The sequence below is a fragment of the Salmo salar genome, chromosome ssa03 (assembly GCF_905237065.1).
Source record: "Salmo salar chromosome ssa03, Ssal_v3.1, whole genome shotgun sequence".
NCBI lineage: Eukaryota > Metazoa > Chordata > Actinopteri > Salmoniformes > Salmonidae > Salmo > Salmo salar.
The window spans coordinates 395,019-422,056 of record NC_059444.1 but is presented as its reverse complement, the minus strand read 5'-3'; the positions used below and the strand labels follow the sequence as shown (position 1 = coordinate 422,056).

Sequence of the window (27,038 nt, the reverse complement as noted above, 5' to 3'; positions counted from 1 at the left end):
TAAGTAGGAATGAAATAAGGCTATATACATATGGACGAGCAATGTCAGAGCGGAACGGACTAAGGTACAGTAGAAAAGTATAGAAAACAGTATATAAATATGAGATGAGTAATGCAAGATATGTAAACATTATTAACCTGTTATGGCTAGGGGGCAGTATTTTCACAGCCGGATAAAAAACGTACCCGATTTAATCTGATTATTACTCCTGCCCAGAAACTAGAATATGCATATAATTATTAGCTTTGGATAGAAAACACTCCAAAGTTTCTAAAACTGTTTGAATGGTGTCTGTGAGTATAACAGAACTCATTTGGCAGGTCAAAACCTGAGAAGATTCCATGCAGGAAGTGCCCTGTCTGACAATTTCTTGCCCTTCTTGATTATCTCTATCCATTACAGAGGAACTCTGCTGTTACGTGACACTTCCTACGGCTCCCATGGGCTCTCAGAAGGCGGCAAAAAGCTGAATCGTGGCTTTGCAGGCTCTGGTTGAAAAAAAGTAGCGCGTTTGGGTAGTGGCTGGTTACAGTACTGTGAGACTCAGGCTCGTGCCCGCGTCGACAGAATGCTTTGTTTTCTTTCGTCTGTTTACCTAAACGCAGATACCCGTTCGGAATATTATCGCTTTTTTATGAGAAAAATTGCATAAAAATTGATTTTAAACAGCGGTTGACATTCTTCGAAGTACGTTTATGGAATATTTAGAAATCTTTTGTCACGAATTGCGCCATGCTCGTGACCCTTATTTACACTTCGGATAGTGTCTTGAACGCAACGCACAAAACGCCGCTATTTGGATATAACGATGGATTATTTTGGACCAAACCAACATTTGTTATTGAAGTAGCAGTCCTGGGAGTGCATTCTGACGAAGACAACAAAGGTAACCCTAACCCTAACCCTAACCCAAACTTTTGTAATAGTAAATCGGAGTTTGGTCAGGGCTAAACTTGGTCGGTGTCTAAATGGCTAGCCGTGATGGCTGGGCTATCTACTGAGAATATTGCAAAATGTGCTTTCACCGAAAAGCTATTTTAAAATCGGACATATCGAGTGCATAGAGGAGTTCTGTATCTATAATTCTTAAAATAAATGTTATGCTTTTTGTGAACGTTTATCGTGAGTAATTTAGTAAATTCACCGGAAGTTTGCGGGGGGTATGCTAGTTCTGAACGTCACATGCTAATGTAAAAAAGCTGGTTTTTGATATAAATATGAACTTGATTGAACAAAACATGCATGCATTGTATAACATAATGTCCTAGGGTTGTCATCTGATGAAGATCATCAAAGGTTAGTGCTGCATTTAGCTGTGGTTTGGGTTTATGTGACATTATATGCTAGCTTGAAAAATGGGTGTCTGATTATTTCTGGCTGGGTACTCTGCTGACATAATCTAATGTTTTGCTTTCGTTGTAAAGCCTTTTGAAATCGGACAGTGTGGTTAGATTAATGAGAGTCTTGTCTTTAAAATGCTGTAAAATAGTCATATGTTTGAAAAATTGAAGTTTTCGGATTTTAGAGGAGTTTGTATTTCGCGCCACGCCCATCATTGGATATTGGAGCAGGTGTTCCGCTAGCGGAACGTCTAGATGTAAGAGGTTAAAGTGATTAGTGTTCCATTCCTTAAAGTGGCCAGTGATTCCTAGTCTATGCCTATAGGCAGCAGCCTCTAATGTGCTAGTTATGGCTGTTTAACAGTCTGACGGCATTGAGATAAAAGATAAAAGCCGTTTTTCAGTCTCTCAGTCCCAGCTTTGATGCACCTGTACTGACCTCGCCTTCTGGATGATAGCGGGGTGAACAGGCAGTGGCACCAGTAATGTGTTGGGCAGACCGCACTACCCTCTGGAGAGCCCTGCGGTTGTGGGCGGTGCTGTTGCCGTACCAGGTGGTGATACAGCCCGACAGGATGCTCTCAATTGTGCATCTGTAAAAGTTTGTAAGGGTTTTAAATGACAAGCCACATTTCTTCAGCCTCTTGAGGTTGAAGAGGCGCTGTTGCGCCTTCTTCACCACACTGTGTGGGTGGACCATTTCAGTTTATCTGTGATGTGTTCGCCAAGGAACTTAAAATGTTCCACCTTCTCCACTGCTGTCCCATCGATGTGGATAGGGGGCTGCTCCCTCTGCTGTTTCCTGAAGTCCACGATCATCTCCTTTGTTTTGTTGATGTTGAGTGAGAGGTTGTTTTTATGACACTGCACTCCGAGTGCCCTCACATCCTCCCTGTAGGCCGTCTCGTCATCGTTGGTAATCAAGTCCACTACTGTTGTGTCGTCTGCAAACTTGATGATTGAGTTGGAGGCATGCATGGCCACGCAGTCATGGGTGAACAGGGAGTACAGGAGGGGGCTGAGCACGCACCCTTGTGGGGCCCCAGTGTTGAGGATCAGCAAAGTGAAGATTTTGTTTCCTGCCTTCACAACCTGATAGAATTTAGGTAGCCTTGTTCTCAAATTTGCTTTGTTAAAATCCCCAGCTACTATAAATGCAGCCTCTGGATATATGGTTTCCAGTTTACATAGAGTCCAGTGAAGTTCCTTGAGGGCCGTTGTGGTATCTGCTTGAGGAGGGATATACACGGCTGTGACAATAACCAACGAGAATTCTCTTGGACAAGATGCACCTGTGTAATGATCATGCTGTTTAACCAGCTTCTTGATACACCCCACCTGTCAGGTGGATGGATTATCTTGGCAAATGAGAAATTCTCACAAAAAGGGATGTAAACACGTTTGTGCACAGAATTTGAGAGAAATAAGCTTTTTGTGCGTAGATAGAAAACAACTATCATGATATATACTAGATAGAACACAACTATCATGGTATCTACTAGATAGAACACAACTATCATGGTATCTACTAGATAGAACACAACTATCATGGTATCTACTAGATAGAACACAACTATCATGGTATCTACTAGATAGAACACAACTATCATGGTATCTACTAGATAGAACACAACTATCATGGTATCTACTGGATAGAACACAACTATCATGGTATCTACTGGATAGAACACAACTATCATGGTATCTACTAGATAGAACACAACTATCATGGTATCTACTAGATAGAACACAACTATCATGGTATCTACTAGATAGAACACAACTATCATGGTATCTACTGGATAGAACACAACTATCATGGTATCTACTGGATAGAACACAACTATCATGGTATCTACTAGATAGAACACATCTATCATGGTATCTACTAGATAGAACACAACTATCATGGTATCTACTGGATAGAACACATCTATCATGGTATCTACTAGATAGAACACATCTATCAGGGTATCTACTGGATAGAACACAACTATCATGGTATCTACTAGATAGAACACAACTATCATGGTATCTACTGGATAGAACACATCTATCATGGTATCTACTAGATAGAACACATCTATCATGGTATCTACTAGATAGAACACAACTATCATGGTATCTACTAGATAGAACACAACTATCATGGTATCTACTAGATAGAACCCAACTATCATGGTATCTACTGGATAGAACACCACTATCATGGTATCTACTAGATAGAACACAACTATCATGGTATCTACTGGATAGAACACCACTATCATGGTATCTACTAGATAGAACACAACTATCAGGGTATCTACTAGATAGAACACAACTATCATGGTATCTACTAGATAGAACACAACTATCATGGTATCTACTGGATAGAACACAACTATCAGGGTATCTACTAGATAGAACACAACTATCATGGTATCTACTGGATAGAACACAACTATCATGGTATCTACTGGATAGAACACAACTATCATGGTATCTACTGGATAGAACACAACTATCATGGTATCTACTGGATAGAACACAACTATCATGGTATCTACTGGATAGAACACAACTATCATGGTATCTACTGGATAGAACCCAACTATCATGGTATCTACTAGATAGAACACAACTATCATGGTATCTACTGGATAGAACACAACTATCATGGTATCTACTGGATAGAACACAACTATCATGGTATCTACTGGATAGAACACCACTATCATGGTATCTACTAGATAGAACACATCTATCATGGTATCTACTAGATAGAACACATGTCACGGGTGTCGTAGGAAAGAGAGGACCAAGGCGCAGCGGGTTGCATGTTCATCATAATATTTAATAATAAGTAGTGAACACGAAAAACACAAGAAAACAAAGAACGACAGACCGACAGTTTCACAGGCTAAATAAATAACAGCAGTGCGAAATACAACTACCCACAAAATACAAACAAAACCCATTCCTATATATAGGACTCTCAATCAAAGGCAACTACAAACACCTGCCTCCAATTGAGAGTCCAACACCCAATACCTAACATAGAAATACTAAACTAGAGATAACATAGAAATACAGAAAAACATAGAACATAACCCAAACCCGGAAATAATAAAACAAACACCCTTCTAATCAAACCACCACCCCGAACCAACCAAAACAAATACCCTCTGCCACGTCCTGACCAAACAATAATACAAATCATACCTAAATACTGATCAGGACGTAACAACACAACTATCATGGTATCTGCTGGAACAACAAACTTAATTATTCCATGCAGAATAACAGAATTGTATTATTCTGTGTGTTCTCTGGCCCCCCAACTCTGTTCTCTGCCCCCCCCAACTCTCTTTCTGGCTCACCTCTTGGTCAGCAGGATCTGTACCAGCCTCCTCTCTCTCCTTCTCTTTTTCCTCCTCTCCTCTCCTCCTCCCTGGTGCCTCCTCTAGTCTGCGCTCAAGTATGAACCCAGTCAGCCCTCCTCCCTCTCCTCCTTCTCCCTCTCCCTCCATCTGCCACTCCAGCTCCACCTCTCTGCGCTGCCGACTGCTGTAAACCAGCCTTACCAGGGTCACATTGGGAGGCATGGGGTATCCTGAGAGGGGGAGAGGGCAGGGAGACAGAGAGGATGGGGGAGGGGGGGGTCAGAGAAAGAGAAGGGGATGAGAGGAGGAGGTACAGTAGAACAGTAATGAAATAGCCATTCAGTTCATCAGAAAACCAATTTGTTTTGTTTTGTGGGTGTACAGACTAAAGCTTTATTGATCTTATTCTTGACTAATAGCGTAACAGGCATATTACTCTTGACCAACAGTGTAACAGGGATCTTACTCTTGACCAGTAGCGTAACAGGGATCTTACTCTTGACCAATAGCGTAACAGGGATCTCAGTCCCTCCCACGGCGTTGCTAGCGGAGCACCAGTATTGGCCGCTGTCTGTTGTTCCATCCGTCTCTAAGACCGTCAGGTTGGTCCATGCAGCTGCGCGACGCAGCACATACTTCCTGGTTGTGGCCAGGGCTTCCTGGACTTCCTGTCAAACAACCAATCACCTTTTAACTCTACACGTTACTTCCTGTGAATCAACCAATCACATTTTAACTCTACTTGTCACAGGTAGTTCTGCAGTTAATTAAACAAAATATACAGCAGATATCTATGTTTCTTCACATTCTTCACATTTTCATAACCTTTTTGTATTTTGCATTTATTATGGATCCCCATTAGCTGCTGCCAAAGCAGCAGCTACTCTTCCTGGGCTCCAGCAAAAATAAGGCTTAAATTAAAGATGTGGCAAATAGGAGTGGCAATATCGTCTGCTATTATCCTCAGTAATTTTCCAAATTGTCAGACACGGGTGGCTTGTCATTATTGATAGATAACAATATTTTTCCACCTCTTCCTCACTGACTTTATGGAATTCAAAAGTACAATTCTTGTCTTTTATAATTTGGCCAGATATACTTGGATGTGTAGTGTCAGCGTTTGTTGCTGGCATGTCATCCCTAAGTTTGCTTGTCTTGCAAATGAAAAAGTCACTAAAGTAGTTTGCAATATCAGTGGCTTTGTGATGAATGAGCATCTGATTCAATGAATGAAGGAGCCAAGTTGGCTTTTTTTTCCAGGAATTTCATTTAAGATGCTCCAAAACGTTTTACTATCATTCTTTATATAATTTATTTGTTTCATAGTGTAGTTTCTTTTTATTTTTATTTAGTTTAGTCACATGTTTCTTAATTTGCAGTATGTTTGCCAATCAGATGGGCTGCTAGACTTAATTGCCATACCTTTTGCATTATCCCTCTCAAACATACAATTTTAAAATTCCTCATCAATCCACGGGGATTTAATGGGGATTTAACAGTTTTTGCAGTAATTTTGTTAATGGGTCCATGCTTATTAGTATCCATATACTTCTCTGTTGGTATCACATACGTTATCAAGCATTTCACACATATTATCCAGATACTGACTGTTAGCACTTGGTGGTCTATAGCAGCTTCCCACCAGAATGGGCTTTAGGTGAGGCAGATGAACCTGTAGCCATATTACTTCAACAATATTTAACATTAGATCGTCTCTAAGCTTGACAGGAATGTGGTTCTGAATATAGACAGCAACACCGCCTCCGTTGGCATTTCTGTCTTTTCTATAGATGTTATAACCATGTATTGCTACCACTGTATCATCAAAGGTATTATCTAAGTGAGATTCATAGATAGTCAGAATATGAATGTAATCTGTTATACGAAAGTTATTTACTTCATGGACCTTGTTTCTTAGGCAACAAATGTTAATATGGGCTATTTTTTAGCATTTTTCTGGGTTGCTTGATTGTTTCTAATGCTTTACTGGGAGGCTTATCTGCAGGTTCTGCAGGTTACCACCTGCAGAACCACTCCTTTATTGGGGGTGTCTTGCTAATTGCCTATAATTTCCACCTGTTGTCTATTTCATTTGCACAACAGCATGTGAAATTTATTGTCAATCAGTGTTGCTTCCTAAGTGGACAGTTTGATTTCACAGAAGTGTGATTGACTTGGAGTTACATTGTGTTGTTTAAGTGTTCCCTTTATTTTTTGAGCAGTATATATACAAAGTATGTGGACATCCCTTCAAATGAGTGGAATCGTCAATTTCAGCCACACCTGTTGCTGACAGTTGTATAAAATCGAGCACACAGCCATGCATTCTCCATAGATGAACATTGGCAGGTGTCACGTCCTGACCCTTGTAAGATGTCATTTTCTATAGTAGAGTAGATCAGGGCGTGAACAGGGGGTGTTTTTGGGTGGTTTTCTTGTTATCTGTTTCTATGTTGTTATTCTAGATTTCTATTTCTATGTTGGGGTTGTTGGGATGATCTCCAATTAGAGGCAGCCGGTTCTCGTTGTCTCTAATTGGAGATCATATTTATGTAGGGGGTTTTTCCATTTGTGGTTGTGGGTTGTTAAATTTTTTGTGTTATTTTCTCTCCGTCACGGTTTGTTGTTTTGTTTTTACAAGTATTTTGGTGTATTGCAAACGTTTCACGGGATAAATAAATATGTGGAACTACAGCCATGTTGCGCGTTGGTCCGATCCTTTGAACAGCCGTGACAGCAGGAGAATAGCCTTATGGAAGAGCTCAGTGACTTTCACCGTGACACTGTCATAGGACGCCACCTTTCTAACAAGTGAGTTCGTCAAATTTCTGCCCTGCTAAAGCTGCTCCGGTCAACAGCATGTGCTGTTATTTTGAAGTGGAATCGTCTAGGAGCAACAACGGCTCAGCCTCGAAGTAGTAGGCCACACAAGCTCACAGAACGGGACTGCTGTGTGCTGAAGTGCGTAGTGCGTAAAAACCATCTGTGCTTGATTGCAACACTCGCTTCCGAGCTATAAAATGCCTCTGGAAGCAACGTCAGCACAATAACTGTTCGTCGGGAGCCGCCATTGGACTCTGTCGCACTGGAAACTGGTTCTCTTGAGTGATGAATCACGCTTCACCATTTGCCAGTCTGACAACAAATCTGGTTTTGTGGATGCCAGAAGAACGCTACCTGCCCCAATGCATAGTGCCAACTATAAAGTTTGGTGTGTCTGGGGGTGTTATTCATGGTTCTGGCTAGGCCCCTTATTTCCTTTCTCCTATAGAGCTCAATTTGTATGGAATGGTCTGCCTATCCATGTGAGAGATGCAGACTCGGTCTCAGTCTCGACCTTTAAGTCTTTATTTAAGATTCATCTCTTCAGTAGGTCCTATGATTAAGTATAGTCTGGTCCAGGAGTGTGAAGGTGAACGGAAAGGCACTGGATCAACGAACCGCCCTTGCTGTCTCTGCCTGGCCGGTTTTCTCTCTCCACTGGGATACTCTGACTCAAACCCTATTACAGGGGCTGAGTCACTGGCTTACTGGTGCTCTTCCATGCCGTCCTTAGGTGGGGTGCATCACTTGAGTGGGTTGAGTCATTTACGTGATCTTCCTGTCCGGGTTGGCGCCCCCCTTGGGTTGTGCCGTGGAGGAGATATTCATGTGCTATACTCGACCTTGTCTCAGGATGGTAAGTTGGTGGTTGAAGATATCCCTCTAGTGGTGTGGGGGCTGTGCTTTGGCAAAGTGGGTGGGGTTATATCCTGCCTGTTTGGCCCTGTCCGGGGGTATTGTCGGATGGGGCCACAGTGTCTCCCAACCCCTCCTGTCTCAGCGTCCAGTATTTATGCTGCAGTAGTTTGTGTCAGGGGGCTAGGGTCAGTCTGTTACATCTGGAGTATTTCTCCTGTCTTATCCGGTGTCCTGTGTGATTCTAAGTATGCTCTCTCTAATTCTCTCTCTAATTCTCTCTCTCTTTCTCTCTTTTTCTCTCTTTCTTTCTCTTTCTTTCTCTCTCCCTCTCTCTCTCTCTCTCTCTCTCTCTCTCTCTCTCTCTCTCTCTCTCTCTCTCTCTCTCTCTCTCTCTCTCTAAAAGGACCTGAGCCCTAGGACCACACCTCAGGACTACCTGGCCTGATGACTCCTTGCTGTCCCCAGTCCACCTGGTCGTGCTGCTGCTCCAGTTTCAACTGTTCTGCCTGCGGCTATGGAACCCTGACCTGTTCACCGGACGTGCTACCTGTCCCAGACCTGCTGTTTTCAACTCTCTAGAGACAGCAGGAGCGGTAGAGATACTCTGAATGATCAGCTATGAAAAGCCAACTAACATTTACTCCTGAGGTGCTGACCTATTGCACCCTCGACAACCACTGTGATTATTATTATTTGACCCTGCTGGTCATCTATGAACATTTGAACATCTTGGCCATGTTCTGTTATAATCGCTACCTGGCACAGCCTGAAGAGGACTGGCCACCCCTCATAGCCTGGTTCCTCTCTAGGTTTCTTCCTAGGTTCTGGCCTGGAGTTTTTCATAGCTACCGTGCTTCTACACCTGCATTGCTTGCTGTTTGGGGTTTAAGGCTGGGTATCTGTACAGCATTTTGTGACATCAGCTGACGTAAGAAGGGCTTTGTGGTATCCCAGGAGGTCTACCCAGGGGGATGGTAATAGAGGGGAGGTACGTGAGGCGATGTTGGCTCCCTCTGCTGGGAATACGGGAGCTGGGCACCCCGACACGGACAGCTAAGTGGAGGTAATTAGAGGAAAGTGCCAACCAGCCGTAAATAAAAGGAGCCCGATGGCAGTCTTCAAAGTACTGTACAGTAACCTGGCCTAGATTAGCAGCAGGTCATTGGCACCAGATTCAGAGGGGGCAGGGCATGTACCTGTATGACTTCCTGTCTGCGGTTGTTGAACCAGATGATCTGATTGACCGGGGGATAGTTAGCTTGCAGGATACAGGTGAGCTGGACATCACTGCCCTCGAACACAGACACCACACTACGCTGGGTCAACAAGACTGGAGCCTCTACACACACACACACACACACACACACACACACACACACACACACACACACACACACACACACACACACACACACACACCGGACACGGAGAGAGAGAGAGAGAGAGAGAGTCAATCACTGTTTTTTAATATACAGACACCATGTGAACCCGGCACATGTCTATCCAACTGTTAGTTAAACCCAGTACATGTCTATTAGACTGTTAGTTAAACCCAGTACATGTCTATTAGACTGTTAGTTAAACCCAGTACATGTCTATTATACTGTTAGTTAAACCCAGTAGATTTTGATTTATTTTACTAGGCAAGTCAGTTAAGAACAAATTCTTATTTTCAATGGCGGCCTAGGAACAGTGAGTTAACTGCCTCATTCAGGGGCAGAACGACAGAGGTCAGGCGATATTGCTGAATATAAACAGTGTAGTTATTCCCTCCGCAAAGCAATCAAACAAGCAAAATGCCGGTACAGGGAAAAGGTGGATTTGCAGTTTAACGGCTCAGACACGAGACATATGTGGCAGGGTTTACAGGAAGTCACGGACTACAAAAACAAAACCAGCCACGCCACGGATACCGACGTCAAGCTTCCAGATAAACTAAGCACCTTCTTTGCCCACTTTGAGGATAATACAGTGCCACCGTCGCGACTCGCTAACAAAGTCTGCGCCACCCCCCCCCCCTTCTCCATGGCTGATGTGAGTAAAACATTTAAACATGTTAACCCTCGCAGGGCTGCTGGCGCAGACGGCATCCCTAGCCGTGTCCTCAGAGCATGCGCAGACCAGCTGACTGGTGTGTTTAGAGACATATTTAATCACTCCCTATCCTAGTCTGTTGTCCCCAGATGCTTCAAGATGGCTACCATACTTCCTGCACCCAAGAAGGCAAAGATAACTGAACTAAATGACTACCGCCCGTAGCACTCACTACTGTCATCATTAAGTGCTTTGAGAGACTAGTCAAGGATCATATCACCTCCATCTTACCGGCCACCCTAGACCCCCTTCAGTTTGCTTACCGCCCCAATAGGTCCACAGATGACGCAATCACCATCACACTGCACACTGCCCTTTCCCATCTGGACAAAAATAATACCTATGTAAGAATGCTGTTCATTGACTACAGCTCAGCATTCAACACCATAGTACCCTCCAAGCTCATCATCATCAAGCTGGAGGCCCTGGGTCTCAACCCCACCCTCTGCAACTGGGTCCTGGACTTTCTGACGGGCCGCCCCCAGGTGGTGAAGGTAGGAAACAACATCTCCACTTCGCTGACCCTCAACACTGGGGCCCCACAAGGGTGCATGCTCAGCCCTCTCCTGTACTCCCTGTTCACCCACGACTGCGTGGCCATGCACGCCTCCAACTCAATTATCAAGTTTGCAGACGACACAACAGCAGTGGGCTTGATTACCAACAACGATGAGACTGCCTACAGGGAGGATGTGAGGGCACTTGGAGTGTTGTGTCAGGAAAACAACCTCTCACTCAACGTCAACAAAACAAAGGAGATGATCGTGGACTTCAGGAAACAGCAGAGGGAGCACCCCCCTATCCACATCAAAGGGTCAGCAGTGGAGAGGTGGAAAGTTTTAAGTTAGGGTTAGAAGATGCACAATCGAGAGCATCCTGTCGGGCTGTATCACAGCCTGGTATGGCAACTGCAACCACCCGAGCCACTGCCTGTTCACCCCGCTATCATCCAGAAGGCGAGGTCAGTACAGGTGCATCAAAGCTGGGATCTGAGAGACTGAAAAACAGCTTCTATCTCCAGGCCATCAGACTCTTAAACAGCCATCACTAACTCAGAGTGGCTGCTGCCCAATATTGAGACCTGATCACTGGACACTTTAATACATGGATCACGAGTCACTTTAAACAATTCCACTCTAAATAATACCACTTCAATAATGTTTACATATGTTACATTACTCATATCACATGCATATACTGTATTGAGACCCAATCACTGGACACTTTAATACATGGATCACTAGTCACTTTAAACAATGCCACTTTAAATAATGCCACTTTAACAATGTTTACATATCTTACATTACTCATATAAAATATACTGTATTTTATACCATCTACTGCACCTTGCCTATGCCGCTCAGTCATCGCTCATCCATATATTCATATGTACATATTCTCCTTCACCCCTTTAGATGTGTGTGTATTAGGTAGTCGTTGAGAATTGTTAGATTAGTTGTTAGATATTACTGCACTGTCGGAACTAGAAGCGCAAGAATTTCGCTACACTCGCATTAACACCTGCTAACCATGTGTATGTGACCAATACAATTTGATTTGATTTTGAAACAGGGTATTATTATATATTTTTTACTATCCCAAATGCTAGCCCAAACTTAACGAGTTGGAATTCATTTCATAACTGTTGATTCTGTTTTAACCCTATTGCAAACCTGTAACCATGTGGACAGAATACAGTCCAAAATAGGTTGAAAATAGATGTTTGTCCATGATTCGTCAAAAATTGACCTGAAACCGTAAGACCTTGTTGGTTTGTGTGTATGTGCTTACCCAGTCTAAGGCTGCAGGTCCTGGTGCGTGTGTCCAGGGGGTGTTTGGCGTAGCAGGTGTAGGCCTGTCCATTCTGGGTGGAGTTAGAACGAAGTACCAGGATGTTGGAGGTCTCCACTTCTTGGCCCCTTCCCTCTCCTTTAGGCCCCTCCCACCACACCACAGCCCTGGGAGACCCACCTACAAGAACAGTATTATTATAATTATATGTATTGTTGTTGTGGTGGTGGTTGTTGTGGCTGTTACTGTTGTTGTAGTTACCTTCCCAGGAGCAGGACAGCAGCAGGTATTGGTTCTTACCGGTGGCATAAGCAGAACACACTGGCTCACCATAAGGAGACCCTGAGAGAGAGAGAGAGAGAGGGAGGGGCAAGTTAGGGGCAGCGTTGTGTGTGTGTGTGTGTGTGTGTGTGTGTGTGTGTGTGTGTGTGTGTGTGTGTGACTTACAGGCCCGTGCAGTGCATTGTGTGGAGGTGTTGAGAGCAGGGTGTATCCCAAGGCAGGTGAACAGAGAGTTGTTAGAGGTCTGGGATCCAGACTGCAGTACGGAAACATTGTTGGCTGGCCACACCCCTTCACCCCCAAGCCACGCCCCTCCCTGTTACAATAACAACCAGAACAACAATCATTTAACTTGTTAGGAGCCTTTTTGCGTGTGTTTGTGCGTGTGTGTGTGCATGTGTGTGTGTGCGTGTGTATACGTGTGTGTGTGTGTGTGTGTGTGTGTACCTGTGCCAGAAGGTTTGTGGTCCAGCGTAGTGAAGGGGGGGGCAGGCCCCCTGGCCATGAACAGGTCAGGTTGAGGGAGGAGTAGTTCATTGCTGGCAGAACAGAGCAGGAGGGGGAACCATCTGGAGGAACTGGGGGACAACATACAGCGCAACACTGTGTTGACTGTGTTGTTATTGACTATGTGTTTGTGTGTGTGAGGCGAGACCATATGGAGAGGAGAGAGAGAAGCATCAGAAAGTATCACTAAAATGTTTTCAGAAAACTTCCTTTTGCTAAACAAAGACAAATCTATGGCCCATAGAGATAAACTGATTCTCTGGCACTATTGCACAATAGCCTGGCCTAGACAGTCAGTCAAAATCTCTGGCACTATTGCAACCCAGCAGGCTAAAAACCTAGGTGTGATTTTAGACTCACACATCTCTAATGTGACAAAATCAGCTTTTTACCATTTAAGAACTGGATTGAAACTTTAATAGTAAAGTTGTGGGGCTTGCTAAAGCTCTTTAAATGTATTTTTGTAGTAGTGAAAGAAGTTTAAAAAGTTGTACTTTAATTATATTATTTGAATAGTATAATAATGTATAATTCCCATCTATATTCAATAGTGGTCAGTAGTAGTGTGGTTATGGTCAGTAGTAGGATGTGTGGTCAGACCTTGTGTGGTTGTGGTTCAGTAGTTGTGGTCAGTAGTTGTGGTTCAGTAGTTGTGGTTCAGTAGTTGTGGTCAGTAGTTGTGGTTAGTAGTTGTGGTTAGTAGTTGTGGTCAGTAGTTGTGTGGTTCAGTAGTTGTGGTTCAGTAGTTGTGTGGTCAGTAGTTGTGTTGTTGTGGTCAGTAGTTGTGGTCAGTAGTTGTGGTCAGTAGTTGTGTGGTTGTGGTTCAGTAGTTGTGTGGTCAGTAGTTGTGTTGTTGTGGTCAGTAGTTGTGGTCAGTAGTTGTGGTCAGTAGTTGTGTGGTCAGTAGTTGTGGTCAGTAGTTGTGGTCAGTAGTTGTGGTCAGTAGTTGTGTGGTTGTGGTTCAGTAGTTGTGTGGTCAGTAGTTGTGTTGTTGTGGTCAGTAGTTGTGGTTCAGTAGTTGTGGTCAGTAGTTGTGTGGTCAGTAGTTGTGGTCAGTAGTTGTGGTCAGTAGTTGTGTGGTCAGTAGTTGTGTGGTCAGTAGTTGTGTGGTCAGTAGTTGTGTGGTCAGTAGTTGTGGTCAGTAGTTGTGTGGTCAGTAGTTGTGTGGTTCAGGAGTTGAGTGGTTCAGTAGTTGTGGTCAGTACTTGTGTGGTCAGTAGTTGTGTGGTCAGTAGTTGTGTGGTTCAGGAGTTGAGTACACTGTAGTTCTCCGGTTAGAAATTATGTGGTTGTGGTCAGTATTTATTTGGTTGTGGTCAGAAGTTGTGGTCAGCAGTTGAGTGGTTTTGGTCACTAGATGTGGTAGTGGTCACTAGATGTGGTAGTGGTCACTAGATGTGGTAGTGGTCACTAGATGTGGTAGTGGTCACTAGATGGGGGAAGCAGTTATGTGGTTGTGGTCAGAAGTTATGTGGTTGTTATCAGTCGTAGTGTGGTAGTGGTCACTAGATGTGGTCAGATGTTGTCTGGTTTTGGTCACTAGTTGTGTGGTTGTGGTCAGTAGTTGTGTGGTTGTGGTCTGTAGTTGTGTGGTTCAGTTGTTGTGTGGTCAATATTTGTGTGGTTATGATCAGTAATTGTGGTCACTCTTCATCCTCATCATATTTATTGCCCTCTATATCTTTGACATAGCAACTGTCACAAGGGTCGTCGAAGGAGGACCAAGGCGCAGCGTGTAAAGTGCTCATATTTCCTTTATTTATGACGACACTTAAACAAAATAACAAAAAACGACAGCCAACAGTTCCGTCAGGTAAATCAACAAAACGGAAAACCCAAAAACACAAAGGAAAAACAGGCTGCCTAAGTATGGCTTCCAATCAGAGACAACAAAAGACACCTGCCTCTGATTGGAAACCATACCCGGCCAAAACATAGAAAACAAAACATAGAAATAGAAATCTAGAAAAACCCACATAGAAACAGAAAACCCAAAATACATACAAAACAAACCACCTGTCACGCCCTGACCACTCAAATGACCTCTTCCAAGGGTCAGGACGTGACAGCAACGACTCCATTTGGACTGCTCAATGATGACACAGAGAGCGGTTAGTAGACATCACCATACCACTTGTTGTCACTCTAAGCTCCAAGAAACAGCTGCAACCTTTTATTTGTAGAAGGTATTCCTAATCCACTCTATCCAGTCAGAGAGATACAGCCCACCCTTCTCTATAGAAACTGTCAAACTAGCAAGTTAAGTTATTTAGAGCATGTCTAGTAATGTAGTTCGCATTACAAATCTTCCCTTCATCCTTCCAGGTCCTCCAGACTGGGAAAGTATTCAACATCTTAGAGCTAGCTGTTTGGTCTGAAACAGATTGACAAATCATGGGAATATGAAGGGCTATTAAGACATTCATTCCCGCGTGTCAAGCGTTGCTATTCAACAGTAGCATTGGCAACACTGCTCCCTTTTGGCTAAAGCAGTAAGTTTGTTCTTTAATATTAACTACGTACTGCACTCTGACCCACAAAATGTCTTTGCTAGAATCATGATAGTTACGTTGGACAAAGGAAGGAAAGTGAACTTCAAAACATGAGGTTTTATTGGAATTTGCAGCTTTTGTTAGTAAATAATTCATCTGCTAGCTTCTTACATAACTTACTGCAGCTAGAAAGAGATCAGTTGATGGGTTACTAAAACAGCTCTATCTACAGATTGGTAGAGGGTATTCCTAATCCGCTTTCATATTTGACAAGCAGAGTAGGGGAGGATGTCATACCTTCTATGTTTTTGTCTGACTTATTGGGGGAGAGGTCAAAATGGCAGTTTGCAAAAAAAGTTACAAAAAATGTTGATGCGGTTACTAAAACAGCTTTAACTTTTTAGAGACGCTCTGCACGTTGGAGTTTCTAGTTTAGAAGGTGTAGGAGGACTAGTGTGGTAAAGAATAAACTACTACTACTAATAATAATAATAGGAAGAAGTATGTTGAAGATTAAAGCTTTTGCTGAGCAAGCCCCACAATAATAATAATACAGTGCATTCGGAAAGTATTCAGACCCCTTGACTTTTCCACATTTTGTTACATTACAGCCTTATTCTCAAATAGATTAAATTGTTTTTTCCCCCCTCATAAATCTACACACAATACCCCATAATGACAAAGCAAAAACAGGTTTTTGAAAATGTATTAAAAAAAACCTGAAATATCCCATTTACATTAGAATTCAGACCATTATGCAGTACTTTGTTGAAGCACTGTGTGGCAGCGATTACAGCCTTGAATCTTCTTGGGTATGATGCAACAAGCTTGGTACACCTGTACTTGGGGAGTTTCTCCCATTCTTCTCTGCAGATCCTCTCAAGCTCTGTCAGCTTGGATGGGGAGCGTCGCTGCACAGCTATTTTCAGGTCTCTCCGGAGATGCTCAATCGGGTTGAAGTCTGGGGTCTGGCTGGGCCATTCAGAGACTTCTGCGTTGTCTTGGCTGTGTGCTTAGGGTTGTTGTCCTGTTGGAAGGTGAATCTTCACCCCAGTCTGAAGTCTTGAGCACTCTGGAGGTTTTTATCAACGATCACTCTGTACTTTGCTCCATTCATCTTTCCCTCGATCCTGACTAGTCCCCAGTCCCTGCCGCTGAAAAACATCCCACAGCATGATGCTGCCACCACCATGCTTCACCTTAGGGATGGTGCCAGGTTTCCTCCAGACATGACGCTTTGCATTCAGGCCAAAGAGTTCAATCTTGGTTTCATCAGACCAGAGAATCTTTTTTCTCATGGTCTGAGTCCTTTAGGTTCCTTTTAGCAAACGCCAATCGGGCTGCCCTGTGCCTTTTACAGAGGAGTGGCTTCCATCTGGCCACTCTACCATAAAGGCCTGATTGGTGGAGTGCTGCAGAGATGGTTGTCCTTCAGGAAGGTTCTCCCATCTCCACAGAGGAACTCTGGAGCTCTGTCAGAGTGACCATCGGGTTCTTGGTCACCTCCCTGTCCAAAGCCCTTCTCCCCAGATTGCTCAGTTTGGCCGGGCGGCCAGCTCCAGGAAGTCTTCGTGGTTTCAAACTTCTCCATTTAAGAATGATGGAGGCCACTGTGTTCTTGTGGACCTTCAATGCTGCAGAAATGTTTTGGTACCCTTCCCCAGATCTGTGCCTCAACACAATCCTGTCTCGGAGCTCTGCGGACAATTCCTTTGATCCCATGGCTCGATTTTTGCTCTGACATGCAAAGTCAACAACTTTACATAGACAGCTGTGTGCCTTTCCAAATCATGTCCAATCAACTGAATTTACCACAGGTGGACTCCAATCAAGTTGTAGAAACATCTCAAGGATGATCGATGGAAACAGAATGCAGCTGAGCTCAATTTTTAGTCTCATAGCAAAGGGTCTGAATACTTATGTAAATAAGGTATTTCTGTTTTACATTTTTATAAATTTGCAAACATTTCTAAAAACCTCGTTTTGCTTTGTCATTATGGGGTATTGTGGATAGATTGATGAGGAAAACAATTAATTTAATACATTTTAGAATAAGGTTGTAACGTAACAAAATGTGGAAAAAGTCAAGGGGTCTGAATACTTTCTGAATGCACCGTAAGTATGTCAAAGATTGAAGCTGGGGCTTTCGCTGCGCAAGCCCCACAAATATTGCAAAAGTCTGTTTCTCAGCCGGGCCAACACTTAGAGACTAATGCATGCTTTTATAACTAGCAGGCTTGACTACTGCAATGCTTTGTTCTCTGGTCTTCCCAAAAAACATTAGCCAACTACAATTAATTCAGAATACAGCAGCACGTGTGCTCGCAAAGATCAGAAGGAGACAACACACATAAAAAGTCCCTGCATTGGTTGCCTGTTAGTTTTAGAATTGATTTTGAAAGCATTACGTGGCCTTGCACCTGAATACATGCCTGACATGCTGTTAAGATATGTGCCTGGTTGGTCCCTCATATCCTCTGGCACCTGAATACATGTTTGACATGCTGTTAAGATATGTGCCTGGTTGGTCCCTCATATCCTCTGGCACCTGAATACATGCCTGACATGCTGTTAAGATATGTGACCCGTTTCAAGAGGCTAGGCGTATGTCGCATGTCACTACTTCACAGGAGAGGCACTTGAAAGTTTAATTTTTTATTTATATCAAAATGCATTTTTTGGTCAGAAATGCCTTCTGAAACATGTTCACTTTCATGTGTCTTAATAACAGTCTTGTGTGCCATCTCTAAATATGAATACAATTGTTGAATTACGACCCTACTGTAGTTGGTTTAACCACGAAAAATACAGGAACCTTCCCGCTAGCCATGATTGGTTGAGATAATGGATGGGCTGGACATGCTGAGAGATGAGTTCGGATTGGTCTGCCATGTAGCATGACTCTGTCTATAACATAGACATCTCCGGATTACATCTTGAAACTAAGGGTAACCATCGCATCCGTGACAGAGAGGGAGAAGCGTTCATCCATGTATATGGGTAAAAGTCCAGATAACTACATTTTCCAATATTATACGTTACTAATTTAGTCAGAGTCATTTTCATTGCAAGAGCGTACTGTAAACTAGCTAGCGAAATTTGGCTTGCTGGCTCGCTAGCTAATGTTATGTGTATAATCTGTGTAGTAATATTATTTGTATCTCAAAAATCCATTTGCATTGCTAGTTATAGCCTAATGTTAGCTATCTAGCTAACATTGAACCTAGTTGGTTAGCTATAGCTACCTGCAGATTCATGCATGGTGCAAGGTTAGAATGAGTAGGCATTATGGTTAATTGTTTAGCTAGATAGCTAACTATCTAAACAAAAGACTCCACTGTGCAAGTTACCATTTCCTTCTATGGTTTACACCTTCTTTATCCTCTGCATGTGACAAATAAACTTTGATTTTATTTGATATAGTGTGTGTTTACCAGAGATGGTAATGTGAAGAACACCATGACCTGCACCAAAGTCAGATTAGGATGTAGGTCAAGGTTAAGTGTATTTTTACTTCTACTTTTTACTACTACTTTCATCACTTTTAGTCTTGAAATCGGATTGTTTACTACACTATCGATTTCACTTTGTTTTGCACATGGCCTCACATGTGAATCCTTAAAAAGAGGGGTGGGGCTAAGGCTTAAGAGGGTGTGAATGATGCTGAATGGGTGGAGACAAAGAAGAGCTCTGCAGTTGGTATACCAACATTTTCATGGGACATTTTCTCAAAAGCGAGGGTTACAAGTTTATCAACTTTCAAAGCAGAATTACTTTTCCATGATTACTCAACTACATGGTATAATATAACATTTTGGATCCCTGAGTCTCTACTTTTATCCAATGTAAAAAACACAATTTCAAATTTTGCTACATAGGACTGAATCTACGTGGTGGGTCACATATGTGCCCAGTTGGTCCTTCAAATCATCTGGCACTGGCCTTTTAGTTGTTCCAAAGGTCAAAACTAAAACGTTTGGTGAGGCTGCCTTCAGCCACTAAGAAGGATCTTAAAAACACCTTTTAAGCTGTGCTGTTACATATGGTGTTTTTAGACATACAATCTATTTGATTAAAATCTCCCCATTTCATAGGTGTATCTTATTTTTATTTATTTGTATTAATCTCAGATAGACAGTTAGTATTTAATTATTGTTTTACTATTTTATTTGATCTAATTTTGTTTTACAATTTTGTTTTGCCTCCTAGTTTTTATCTTTTATTATTTTATGTGTTTAAGCACTTTGAAATGCATCACATTTAAGGTTCGACAGATGGGGATCAGGGGTTAGAGGTCAGGGTTTAGAAGTCAGAGGTTACTCACAGAAGACGGTGAGGCTGATGGTCTTGCGAGTGCGGGTGTTGAGGTATGTGTTCTGAGCCAGACAGGCATAGGTACCTGTGTTCATCCGCAGAATCCAAGGGATAGTGAACTGGGATCCCGTGTACACCTGGCTGGATTAGAACCAATATATTAAACAGCTGGCTGGGATTGGAATCAATATATGAAACAATTGACTGGATTAGAACAAATATATAAAACACCTGGCTGGATAAGAACCAATTTATAAAACACCTGGCTGGGATTAGAACCAATATATAAAACACCTGGCTGGATTAGAACCAATATAAAACACCTGGCTGGATTAGAACCAATATATAAAACACCTGGCTGGATTAGAACCAATATATAAACACCTGGCTGGATTAGAACCAATATATAAAACACCTGGCTGGATTAGAACCAATATATAAAACACCTGGCTGGGATTGGAACCAATTTATAAAACACCTGGCTGGGATTAGAAGCAATATATAAAACACATGGCTGGATTATAACCAACAAAAAACACCTGTCTGGAATTCGAACCAATAAATAACTACAGAGGTTGTTGCTGCCAAAGGAGGGTCAACCTGTTATTAAATCCAGGCATTCATATACTTTTTCCAACCTGCACTGTGAATGTTTACACGGTGTGTTCAATAAAGACATAAAAAATATACTTGTTTGTGTGTTATTAGTTTAAGCAGACTGGGTTTGTCTATTTTTGTTCAAATGTTATGACCAATTTATGCAGAAATCCAGGTAATTCTAAAGGGTTCACATACTTTTTCTTCCCACTGTATATCTAATGTGGGTGCTTTGGTGTTTGGACCCCAGGAAGAGTGGCAGCAGCTAATGGGGATCCCTAATAAATACAAATACATAAAACACATGACTGGGATTATAACCAAAATATAAAACACCTGGCTGGATTAGAACAAATATATAAAACACATGACTGGGATTAGAACCAATATATAAAACACCTGACTGGGATTAGAACCAATATATAAAACACATGACTGGGATTAGCCTCTTACATCTAGACGTTCCGCTAGCGGAACACCTGCAATTGCGGAACACCTGCACCTGCAATATAAAACACCTTGCAATTGGCTCAGAACAGGGCGGCACGACTGGCCCTTGGATGTATACAGAGAGCAAACAGTAATAATATGCATGTCAATCTCTCCTGGTTCAAAGTGGAGGAGAGATTGACTTCATCACTGCTTGTATTTGTGAGAGGTGTTGACATGTTGAAAGCACCGAGCTGTCTGTTTAAACGACTAGCACACAGCTCAGACACCCATGCATACCCCACAAGACATGCCACCAGAGGTCTCTTCACAGTCCCCAAGTACAGAACAGACTATGGGACGCACACAGTACTACATAGATCCATCACTACATAGAACTCTATTCCACATCAGATAACTGATGCAAGCAGTAGATTCAGATTTAAAAAACAGATAAAAATACACCTTTTGGAACAGCGGGGACTGGGAAGCAACACAAACATAGGCACAGACACATGCATACACACACATGATAACATAAACACTATACACACATTCACATGGATTTTGTGTTGTAGATATGTGGTAGTGGAGTAGGGGCCTGAGGGCACACACTTACTGTGTTGTGAAATCTGTTTTTAAAATTCTATAACTGCCTTAATTTTGTCGGACCCCAGGAAGAGTAGCTGCTGCCTTGATAAATACAAGTACAAACTGCAGCTATAGCTGTGGCAAATGACATCATAAAAGCACTTGATAAAAAGCAAGTTCTCTGTTTGTTGATTTATCAAAGATATTTGATTCAGTTGACCATTAATTTTTGCTAGCTAGACTCAGTAACACTGGTCTCAATGAAGGGGAAGTAAATTGGTTTGGGAAATATATTTTTGACAAAACACAAAGTATATATATTGACAATCGCAAGTCTAGCTTTCTTGAGATTAATAGAGGTGTGACCCAGGTTTCTATTTTAGCTCCTGTTTTTTTTCTCAATTTGTATTATTGATTTGGGAAATGGGATGCAACAAGCAAAGTTGCATCTACATGCAGATGATACAGTCATATATTCATGTGCTCCTTCTCTGGTTCAGGCTGTTGAAGAGCTCCACAATGCTTTTCAGTCAGTGCAGGCCTCCCCTCAAACTGGTCTTGAATGTACAAAAATCTAAATTCATGACATTTACCAGAGCTCGCACTCTGCCAGAGAAGGTTAGCATTGTCACATCTGGTGGCTTGTCCATTGAAAAAGTGTCATCCTACAAATACTGAGGAAAATAAGAACAAACCAAAATGTATTTTTGATACTGTCGCAAAACTAACTAAAAAGCAGCATTCCCCAAAAGAGGATGGCTTTCACTTCAGCAGTGATAAATTCATGAACTTCTTTGAGGAAAAGATCATGATCATTAGAAAGCAAATTACAGACTCCTCTTTAAATCTGGGTATTCCTCCAAAGCTCATTTGTCCTGAGTCTACACAACTCTGCCAGGACCTATGATCAAGGGAGACACTCAAGATTTTTAGGACTATATCTATTGACACATTGATGAAATAAATCATGGCCTCTAAGCCTTCCAGCTGCATACTGGACCCTATTCCATCTAAACTACTGAAAGAGCTGCTTCCTGTGCTTGGCCCTCCTATGTTGAACATAATAAACGGCTCTCTATCCACCGGATGTGTACCAAACACACTAAAAGTGGCAGTAATAAAGCCTCTCTTGAAAAACCTTGACCCAGAAAATATAAAAACCTATCGGCCTATATAGAATCTCCCATTCCTCCCCCCAAAAATTGAAAAAGCTGTTGCGCAGAAACTCACTGCCTTCCTGAAGACAAACAATGTATATGAAACGCTTCAGTCTGGTTTTAGACCCCATCATAGCACTGAGACTGCAGTTGTGAAGGTGGCAAATTACATTTTAATAGCGTCAGACCGAGGCTCTGCATCTGTCCTCGTGCTCCTAGATCTTAGTGCTGCTTTTGATACCATCGATCACCAAATTCTTTTGGAGAGATTGGAAACCCAAATTGGTCTACATGGACAAGTTCTGGCCTGGTTTAGATCTTATCTGTCGGAAAGATATCAGTTTGTCTCTGTGGATGGTTTGTCCTCTGACAAATCAACTATACATTTTGGTGTTCCTCAAGGTTCTGTTTTAGGACCATTATTGTTTTCACCATATATTTTACCTCTTGGTGATGTCATTCGGAAACAATGTTAACTTTCACTGCTATGCGGATGACACACAGCTGTACGTTTTGATGAAACATGGTGAAGCCCCAAAATTGCCCTCCCTGGAAGCCTGTGTTTCAGACATAAGGAAGGGGATGGCTGCAAATGTTCTACTTTTCAAATTTGGACAAAACAGAGATGCTTGTTCTAGGTCCCAAGAAACAAAGAGATCTTCTGTTGAATCTGACAATTAATCTTGATGGTTGTACAGTTGTCTCAAATAAAACTGTGAAGGACCTCGGCGTTACTCTGGACCCTGGTCTCTCTTTTGACAAACATATCAAGACTGTTTCAAGGACAGCTTTTTTCCATCTACATAACATTGCAAAAATGAGAAACTTTCTGTCCAAAAATGATGCAGAAAAATGTATCCATGCTTTTGTCACTTCTAGTTTAGACTACTGCACTGCTATACTTTACGGCTACCCGAATAAAGCACTAAATAAACTTCAGTTAGTGCTAAACACGGCTGCTAGAATTTTGACTAGAAACAAAAAATGTGATCATATTACTCCAGTGCTAGTCTCTCTACACTGGCTTCATGTTAAGGCAAGGGCTGCTTTTAAGGTTTTACTGCTAACCTACAAAGCATTACATGGGCTTAATCCTACCTATCTTTCCGATTTGGTCCTGCCGTACATACCTACACGTACTCTACGGTCACAAGACGCAGGCCTCCTTACTGTCCCTAGAATTTCTAAGCAAACAGCTGGAGGCAGGGCTTTCTCCCATAGAATGGTCTACCTATGGAATGGTCTGCCTACCCATGTGAGAGACGCAGACTCGGTCTCAACCTTTAAGTCTTCATTGAAGACTCATCTCTTCAGTAGGTCCTATGATTGAGTGTAGTCTGGCCCAGGAGTGTGAAGGTGAACGGAAAGGCACTGGAGCAACAAACCGCCCTTGCTGTCTCTGCCTTGCCGGTTCCCCTCTCTCCACTGGGATTCTCTGCCTCTAATCCTATTACAGGGGCTGAGTCACTGGCTTACTGGTGCTCTTCCATGCCGTCCCTAGGAGGGGTGCGTCACTTGAGTGGGTTGAGTCACTAACGTGATCTTCCTGTCCGGGTTGGCGCGCCCCCTTGGGTTGTGCCGTGGCGGAGATCTTTGTGGGCTATACTCGGCCTTGTCTCAGGATGGTAAGGTGGTGGTTGAAGATATCCCTCTAGTGGTGTGGGGGCTGTGCTTGGCAAAGTGGGTGTGGTTATATCCTGCCTGTTTGGCCCTGTCCGGGGGTATAGTCGGACGGGGCCACAGTGTCTCCCGACCCCTCCTGTCTCAGCCTCCAGTATTTATGCTGCAGTAGTTTATGTGTCGGGGGGCTAGGGTCAGTCTGTTACATCTGGAGTATTTCTCCTGTCTTCTCCGGTGTCCTGTGTGAATTTAAATATGCTCTTTCTAATTCTCTCTCTCTTTTTATCTCTCTCTCTTTCTCTCTTTCTCTCTTTCTCTCTTTCTCTCTCTCAGAGGACCTGAGCCCTAGGACCGTGCCTCAGGACTACCTGGCCTGATGACTCCTTGCTGTCCCCAGTCCACCTGGTCGTGCTGCTGCTCCAGTTTCAACTGTTCTGCCTGCGGCAATGGAACCCTGACCTGTTCACCGGACGTGCTACCTATCCCAGACCTGCTGTTTTCAACTCTCTAGAGACAGCAGGAGCGGTAGAGATACTCTGAATGATCGGCTATGAAAAGCCAACTGACATTTACTCCTGAGGTGCTGACTTGTTGCACCCTCGACAACCACTGTGATTGTTATTATTTGACCCTGCTGGTCATCTATGAACATTTGAACATCTTGGCCATATGCTGTTATAATCAGTAATCAGTAGAGGACTGGCCACCCCTCATAGCCTGTTTCCTCTCTAGGTTTCTTCCTAGGTTTTTGGCCTTTCTAGGGAGTTTTTCCTAGGGAGTTTTTCCTAGCCAGCATGCATCTACACCTGCCTTCCTTGCTGTTTGGGATTTTAGGCTGGGTTTCTGTCCAGCACTTTGTGACATCGGCTGATGTAAGAAGGGCTTTATGAATAAATTTGATTGATTGATTGATCGATTGATTGATAGATAGGTATATGGTTAGATGAGAAGTTGTCCTTTAAAGTTCATATATATAATCTTGTGAGGAAGCTTAATTTGAAATTGGGTTTTTATTTTCGTATTAAGGCTTGCTTCCAGCTTATGGCTTGAAAGAAGCTTGTTCAGGCCATTTTTCTCTCTGTAATTGATTATGGTGACTTGTTGTTACAGAGACTGGACTCTGTTTATCATGCATCCTTGCACTTTACTGCAAATGCCAAGTCACTCACCCACCATTGCACCTTGTACCAAATGGTGGGTTGGACCTCACTTTATATGCGCAGAAAGCTACATGTGTATGTGTTCATCTACAAAGCTCTGTTAAGGCCTCTAAGAGACTGCATGTCAGTGCAAAAGGTGTCACTGCAGTACCTGGTTTGAATCCAGGCTGCGTCACATCTGGCTCTGATTGGGAGTCCCATATGTGGTGCACAATTGGCCCAGTGTCGTTTGGATGGGGTACGCCGTCATTGTAACTAAGAATTTCTTCTTAATAAAGATCTGTCCCTTTTTTTCAATGTTCGCCTAAATTACATACCCAAATCTAACAGCCTGTAGCTCAGGCCTTGGTTGGTAAGGTAAGAATTACAGACTACAAAGGGAAGCACAGCAGCGAGCCGCCCAGTGACACGAGCCTACCAGATGAGCTAAATCACTTCTATGCTCGCTTCGAGGCAAGCAACACTGAGGCATGCATGAGAGCTGTTCCGGACGACTGTGTGATCACACTCTCCGTAGCCGACGTGAGTAAGACCTTTAAACAGGTCAACATACACAATGCTGTGGAGCCAGACAAATTACCAGGATGTGTGCTCCGGGCATGTGCTGACCAACTGGCAGGTGTCTTCACTGACATTTTCAACATGTACCTGATTAAGTCTGTAATACCAACATGTTTCAAGCAGACCACCATAGTCCCTGTGCCTAAGAACACAAAGGTAACCTGCCTAAATGACTACAGACCCGTAGCACTCACGTCCGTAGCCATGAAGTGCTTTGAAAGGTTGGTAATGGCTCACATCAACACCATTATCCCAGAAACCCTAGACCCACTCCAATTTGCATACCGCCCAAACAGATCCACAGACAAATTTGTAGACGTCCACAAGTCTGGTTCAACCTTGGGAGCAATTTTAAAATGCCTGAAAGTACCACATTCATCTGTACAAACAATAGTACACAAGTAAAAACACCATGGGACCACGCAGCCGTCATACCGCTCAGGAAGGAGATGCATTCCATTTCCTAGAGATTACGTACCTTGGTGCGAAAAGTGAAAATCAATCTCAGAACAACAGCAAAGGACCTTGCGAATATGCTGGAGGAAACAGGTACAAAAGTATCAATATCCACAGTAAAACAAGTCCTATATCGACATAACCTGAAAGGCCACTCAGCAAGGAAGAAGCCACTGCTCCAAAACTGCCATAAAAAAGCCAGACTATGGTTTGCAACTGCACATGGGGACAAAGATCGTACTTTTTGGAGAAATGTCCTCTGGTCTGATGAAACAAAAATAGAACTGTTTGGCCATAATGACCATCATTATGTTTGGAGGAAAAAGGGGGACGCTTGCAAGCCGAAGAACACCATCCCAACCGTGAAGCATGGGGGTGGCAGCATCATGTTGTGGGGGTGCTTTGCTGCAGGAGGGTCTGGTGCTCTTCACAATATTGATGGCATCATGAGGTAGGAAAATATGTGGATATATTGAAGCAACATCTCAAGACATCAGTCAGGAAGTTAAAGCTTGGTCGCAAATGGGTCTGCCAAATGAACAATGACCCCAAGCATACTTCCAAATTTGTGGCAAAATGGTTTAAGGACAACAAAGTCAAG

At 42.9% G+C, this 27,038-nt stretch overlaps 1 protein-coding gene across 1 annotated transcript in view; it reads right to left on the bottom strand.

Moving 5' to 3' along the window:
• The window catches only part of LOC106563963 (V-set and immunoglobulin domain-containing protein 10-like 2), a 40,718-nt gene extending 20,703 nt beyond the window's left edge, over positions 1–20,015 (bottom strand). The window contains exons 1-8 of the mRNA XM_045714348.1: positions 19,877–20,015; positions 13,001–13,131; positions 12,719–12,869; positions 12,533–12,613; positions 12,272–12,451; positions 9,583–9,725; positions 5,202–5,373; positions 4,703–4,935 (exon numbers count right to left, since the gene is read on the bottom strand). Coding sequence (XP_045570304.1) covers positions 4,703–4,935; positions 5,202–5,373; positions 9,583–9,725; positions 12,272–12,451; positions 12,533–12,613; positions 12,719–12,869; positions 13,001–13,131; positions 19,877–19,961 — 1,176 coding nt within the window. The 5' untranslated portion in view covers positions 19,962–20,015. The remainder of the gene's footprint in view (positions 1–4,702; positions 4,936–5,201; positions 5,374–9,582; positions 9,726–12,271; positions 12,452–12,532; positions 12,614–12,718; positions 12,870–13,000; positions 13,132–19,876) is intronic.
• Positions 20,016–27,038: the final 7,023 nt, after the last annotated feature.